This window comes from Prunus dulcis, chromosome 8, assembly GCF_902201215.1.
Source record: "Prunus dulcis chromosome 8, ALMONDv2, whole genome shotgun sequence".
Taxonomy (NCBI): Eukaryota; Viridiplantae; Streptophyta; class Magnoliopsida; order Rosales; family Rosaceae; genus Prunus; species Prunus dulcis.
The window spans coordinates 17,870,969-17,877,103 of NC_047657.1; the positions used below are offsets into that span (position 1 = coordinate 17,870,969).

Consider the following 6,135-nt stretch of genomic DNA (forward strand, 5'->3'; position numbering starts at 1 on the left):
AAGATAATGCTTACATCCCTCGTATGCTACATTGGAGGAGCAATTCTTCGCCTTGTTTTTATGAGCTAATGAGCCAAGTATTCGAGAACCGTGAGGTTAGTTAAGTTTCTAATGATAATGTTAGGCATATGAAAATATAATATAATAAGTTTACTGATATGTATATTGTCTGTGTAAATTGCAGGTTGATGTGCAACTTCTCCGGCCATCTGTAATTGGCAAGCAGCAGCTGTATTGGACTTGGGGTGACAGTGTTGACGACACTGAAGAACTTGTTGAGTTGTTTGGTGATTACGCTGAAAAAAAAACCAGCACTTCTGCCTCTGTAGAAGAAAAAGATGAGGACATTGACGAAACTGCTAGCCTTCCGTCATCTTCTAAGGCAAGCATTACCTTTTTTCCACTGAGTTATGCACTTACATTATAACTGCTGTATTTGGGATATAATCTGGAAATATTGTAACACTTGCATTATAACTAAAAGCAGGGTAAACTCGCGTCCACTGAGTTACGCACTTTGAAGCATGACTTTCAAAGGACAAAGGATGATTTGGCCAAAGTAGCCAGTTCTAATCGAGCACTTCGCAACAGAGTGCGTGAGTTGGAAGAAATAGTACAGAAGGAGTAATTGAAACGTGAAAGAGAGTTTGCAAAAAATAATAAGTGGGTGCAGGATTTCGGCAACACCCTCGCTTCCATGGAACACTATTTTAAGCTGGAGATAGAGCAGCTGAAAAAATGAAATGGTGGGTTGAATGAAGGTGGGGAAGGACATGAGGACCACTGTAGTCCTCATATGAATAAAGGAGGCGACAATGACTTGTCGCCATTACATGACTATGTTAGTCCGCCTACAGAATCGGTAGCAATGGAAACACAAGTCCCCGATGATGGAGTCGAACCCTCTGCAGCCATGGTAGTCGAAGAGGCAGAAATGGCTGCTTCAGTTCCTCACTTACAAGTGCATGAAGCAGCTGAGCAGGCACAATCCGAGAAGCTGCCTACCGCGGAAGATGTGGCCGGGTGTGACGAAATCTGCCAAAGACTGTTGTTTTTGTTAGAAGATTGGAAAATAACTGAGAGTATGCCATCGGGAGGTCCGATGAATCCTCCAAGTATGCCCAAAGTTAGTATGGCTGGTGATGAAGAAGGTAGTTTGAGTGTTGAAAAAAAACGAGTGGAAGGTAAAGGGTGCAGACAGAAGCCCCCGACCCAGACATTGTTGAGTCCATTCACTGATCCTTTGAGGAAGAAGAGGACGATGAGTGTGTCGGATGCGACTGCAACCCCGCCATGTTTTGATCCATCAAAACCCCTGCCCATTGAAGATGTGAAGGCAGTACTAGAGTTTTGCATTGCCTGCAAAAACGATATCAGGTTAGGATTTCTTACCTTCGAAATCCAATCTTCATCCTATTCTAGTATGTAGTCATATAGTAATGAGAAAATGTAGAGTTTGCTTTAATATACATGTGCATATTTGTCATCAACAAACTCAGAATTATGAGAGGAGTACAAAAGTAACCGTTGCAAGTTTGCCTTTTGTAGTGCGGAGGTGTAGGTGGAATCATTTTCAGTGGGCGCTGATTTTTTCTACAAACTGATCGATGAAACGGAATGGATCAGCTCAAGGGTAAGAATACACAAATATCTACTTTATTACGATCATTCAATTGTTTTCTCACCTTTTTTAAGTGTACAGTTGTATGAAATTTTGCTGATATTATATACGTCAACTTTCAGCACCTGGACATGGCAACCTTTCTCATCCGGAAAAGGCAACTCTCTCATCCATTGGTATTTGGAACTCACTGGACAACGTCAGCTTATTGCTTGCAGGTAAACATGTTACCATGTTACATTCACTGCTTCATTTGCTTTCGTTGTCATTCTGTAATATGCCTTCATTTCAATGTGTGGAGCAATTTCTAGAGCCGTTCAAAGCGACTGCCAAGAAACGTGGATCGAAGAAGGCAGCTGCTTCAAACACCATTGACCCTCCGCCCAGCAAGCTGAACAATATACATCACTATGTGCGCGGTACGTGGCAACACGAGTATGGCCAAGCTTGGACAAAAGAGTTCAAATTAGAGATTGAGGAATCGAATAGACATAAAAGATCTGCCAAAACATGAATCAAAAAATTGAACCGATTCAACAACACCCGTCTGTACCGTGAGCTAAGGTGGGCTACATAAAAGGATAGGAGTGTCCAATTTGATTGGAAAAAGTATGAGAGTAAAAATTAGAGATTCAGGATTCGAATGGACACAAAAGATCTGCCAAAACATGAATCAAAAAAACTGAACAAATTCAACAATACCCGTCTGTACCATGAGCTAAAGTTGGCTACATAGAAGGCTAGAAGTGGCCAATTTGATTGGAAAAAGTATGAGAATTAAAATTAGAGATTGAGGATTGGAATGGACACAAAAGATCCGCCAAAACATGAATAAAAAAAATTGAACATATTCAACAACACTCATCTGTATCGTGAGCTAGGGTTGGCTACATAAAAGGATAGTAGTGTCCAATTTGATTGGAAAAAGTATGAGAATTCAAATTAGAGATTCAGGATTCGAATGGACACAAAAGATCTGCCAAAACATGAATAAAAAAAATTGAACAGATTCAACAATACCCGTCTGTATATAATCTTCAAGGGTCCCACTGGGTTGCAATCGAAATTGATTTCGTCAGACATACTGCAACTGTGTATGACTCCTACGTTGGTTTTACCATAACTTCGAAGCTGGTTACACTTCTGCACCCTATTAGCGATACGCTGGCACGAGTGATGTACAATATGCACTTTTATGAAGATTCTGAGGTTGAAGAGGTTAAACAAAAGGGGCTGCAGATGTCGAGGTTTACGCCATTCTCAGTTTGCAGCATTGCAGATGTGCCACAACAACGAGATGGGTAAGTTTTGTGAATTCAGTGCAATTTATCCAAATTTTACATAACTGCAGTTCTAATTTCCCAACTTATAGGCCTCACAGTACGGCTTGCAGAATCATGACCGTAAAATTCATCGAGCATCTCAGTGCTGGGATTTCGTTGGATAAAGTTGACCCTCCGAAGAGCAAATATTACCGACTGAAGCTTGCAATAGAGGGTTTAACGGGGGAGGCATATTTATGAGGTAAACATCTTAATGTCTGTCAATTGAGCTCAGTCTGGACTTATGACTTGGGAATTCACTGTGCTAATTAATTATGTCAGGAACTCCTTTATATGAAGATGCAGACGTAGATGCTTTGCTGGGGGTACTTTATATGGTCATCCTGCCTTTTTGCTAGAGCTAGTTGGTTTAGTTATTATTGTGAGGTGTAATATTGTACAGTCTAGAAGCAGTGGCTAATTGCCTTACATGGCACACACATTGTTTCGATTTTGAAGGTTACCTATTTTGTACACCTCCATATATAAATATAGTTGCTCTTTATGGATGCTTTTGTAGCCATTGTTCACATTTTGTCTCTGTGGTTTTGTTTGCAATTTATGTGATATAGGTATATTTCATTTCCTGCACTGGGAATCTGTTAGTGGACTTACTGAAGCATACAGCTTTCTTAAGATTTCTCAATTTAGTTTTGACTTAGCTCGTTTTAAATAATTTCGGCAGCAATTCTACTTTTCTGCTTAGCATTATGTTGTTATTGGAATTTGGAACCTCATACTGTGTTTGCTGATCTTACCTGGAGCAGGTACCAATCACTCGTCTTTCATCTTGCATACTGGATTAGTTTCCTTGTGTATTTAGCTGTATTCGATCTGAGTGATTGTTCTCTCTGTACAGGGTATACTAGCACCATCCTGCTTAAGAATGGTAAATTATCTGACTTGATCGGTGAACTTCAGGTACTATTTTCATAATTTTTACTCTGCTTTGCTAGTGGAACTCGTAGCAAATTTTTATTTGGTGTTATTTTTGTATGAGTTTTTAATTTTGTAATGCATTTGGTAAACTAAGGTTTTGATCAGTTAGATAGTTTATTTATGTAGGAGCTTGTGTCTTGTTGTTGAAAAAATTGATGGATTTGTGTTTATTTATGTTTTGTTTGCAGTCTTTGTTGAATGGAACCGGAGAACAATCAGAAGGTGACTTTGATGCGATCGCATCACAGGTATTGGAAAAACTGCTATAAATTTTGTGTCGAAGGATGCTTTATCGTGTTGAATTTTTGTTTTTTTCTAAAGGATATCAATTTTCCTGTGTTACTTTCTTTTAGGTGAGCCGATTGGCAGCTGAGGTCCGGCAACTTGGTTGGTCACGACAGATAACCGTCCTGAATGGGAATGACAGCCAAATTGGTATCTTACTTTCTCTTATGTGTTCAAATGAATTCTTAGCATGCTTTCTGCTTTTTCCTCTTGCTTATAACCACTAAATTAATGCATGGTCCTGCCCTTACTTTTTGGTTAAGTTCTAAAACTTCTATTCCTTACACGTATGTATTTCATAATGCAATAGAAACATTTTATAATTGGTTATCTGTTTTCATTGATTTTTTTAATAGGTTTGACATCACTAATAATGCCAGCAGCTACCTTGGGGGCATTGGGTTATGGTTACATGTGGTGGAAGGTATCCAGATGATATATGTATGTTTATATTATTTCATCCATTGGTTCTGTGAGTTGTTGTCTTCTTTAAGCAAATCTAATATTTCCTCTTCACAAATGGTTAGGGTCTAAAATTCTCAGATCTTATGTATGTGACAAAGCGTAGTATGACTGCTGCTATTTTAAACTTGCATACACATCTGGAGAGCGTGACAGAGGCTATTGCTGTAAGTTTCTTTTCGGCTGTCTATGCCAAAAAAAAAATATATATATATATATATATCCTGTTTTGTTTGAGTTTCTGTTTATGGGACCATGTTTGTTCCCAACATCAAATAGATTTACAGCACTCATCAATATTACTTATAGAATTTGTTTAAACAATTGAAATGACCGTATTAAACATTCTTATGCTGGACAGAACACAAAGAAGCACCTGACAAAGAGAGTCCAGAATTTGGACGATAAATTGCTGGAGCAGAAAGAGATCTCAAAGTCGATTCTGGAGAATGTATGTCATTTTCTGCATATTATGAGCTTTTAGTTCTTCATTCATAAATTCAAATTAAAAAACTTCTAGTTTGATGAGGCTTAAGCAAAAACTTCTGACATTATCAATATGGAACTAATAGGATGAATGTCACAGCTGGTTAGGTATCCACTATCCATATGTGATGTGCCATGCCTTTAAATGTATGCAATTTAGTATTTTAAAATCCTGCATTCCAATTGAATGTAAATGGAGTCTTGTAGCATACGAAATATATTTTCGGCATCATCTCTAAATTTTGTTACAAATTGTGAAACAGGTTGGTGATACGAAAGGAAGTATTGAGGAACTTTACGTTACCGTGACTGAGTTGCAAAGTGCGCTTACTGGTTTGGTGAGTTCTGCTTCAACATGTATTGGTGTAGGCCAAATTTGGTATTTTTGGGAATTCCTAGAGTTTTACATTACATGCGCTCTCTCAGTTTTTTACTTTCCCCTTATGTACTAATTTTCCTTTACATCACTCTCTCTGAGACAAATTTTTCTTTGAATTTGTAGCAACTTATCTTACTTTTCCCTTTTGCAAGATTACAAGCTAGGTTCCATTTCAGAAAAGCAGGTAAAACAGCTTTATTTTTGTTCGAATAGAGAAGCCATAATTAATTGATGAGAAAGTGTAGTATTTATTAGAAGCCATAATTAATGTGCATATAACTCTGTTCTTTCACCAGTCTGTAACACTTTTGTAAGTAAAGATATGTCTTTGCTTTGGAGTACTTGCAGTGGCTGTTGCATTTATTTCGATACACACATCACTTTATTTATCTGCTTAAGGTTGTACAGATGGAAATGCCTCGTGCAGGATGTTTCAAATCTTGGTGTTTTCTACCTCGTCAACTTTGTTGAGGGAAAACAAGTTGAAATGCCTCAGCAGGTTTGTACCTGTCAGTGTATGGATTTAAATGTGTTATTGACTCTTCAACTTTCATAATATTTTTATATTGTGAAAAATGAAAAGATTATGTTCATTGTATCAAAGTTACCTGTAAGTAATAAGTGCTAACATATGCAGAACA

The 6,135-nt window shown here is 37.9% G+C and overlaps 1 protein-coding gene and 1 long non-coding RNA gene across 2 annotated transcripts; both read left to right on the forward strand.

Annotated features, from left to right (window-relative positions):
• The first annotated feature begins 3,693 nt into the window (after positions 1-3,693).
• Positions 3,694-4,133, forward strand: LOC117637982. The gene is made up of 3 exons (XR_004587248.1): positions 3,694-3,710; positions 3,803-3,864; positions 4,071-4,133. It is a non-coding gene; the product is annotated as an uncharacterized LOC117637982 (long non-coding RNA).
• A 106-nt stretch (positions 4,134-4,239) lies between these two features.
• On the forward strand, positions 4,240-6,074 carry LOC117637981. The gene is made up of 7 exons (XM_034373054.1): positions 4,240-4,317; positions 4,524-4,591; positions 4,695-4,796; positions 4,991-5,080; positions 5,379-5,453; positions 5,646-5,678; positions 5,922-6,074. The coding sequence occupies exons 2-7, from the start codon at positions 4,541-4,543 to the stop codon at positions 6,048-6,050; spliced, it is 480 nt and encodes a 159-aa protein (XP_034228945.1). The 5' UTR covers positions 4,240-4,317; positions 4,524-4,540; the 3' UTR covers positions 6,051-6,074.
• The last annotated feature ends 61 nt before the right edge of the window (positions 6,075-6,135 follow it).

Excerpts from the sequence above, each read along its gene's own strand:
- LOC117637981 (XM_034373054.1), top strand. The coding sequence starts at position 4,541 with ATGCCAGCAGCTACCTTGGGGGCATTGGGTTATGGTTACATGTGGTGG. Across the intron at positions 5,081-5,378 it reads CAAAGTCGATTCTGGAGAAT|GTTGGTGATACGAAAGGAAG; the intron begins GTATGTCATTTT and ends ATTGTGAAACAG. Across the intron at positions 5,454-5,645 it reads AAAGTGCGCTTACTGGTTTG|GATTACAAGCTAGGTTCCAT; the intron begins GTGAGTTCTGCT and ends TCCCTTTTGCAA.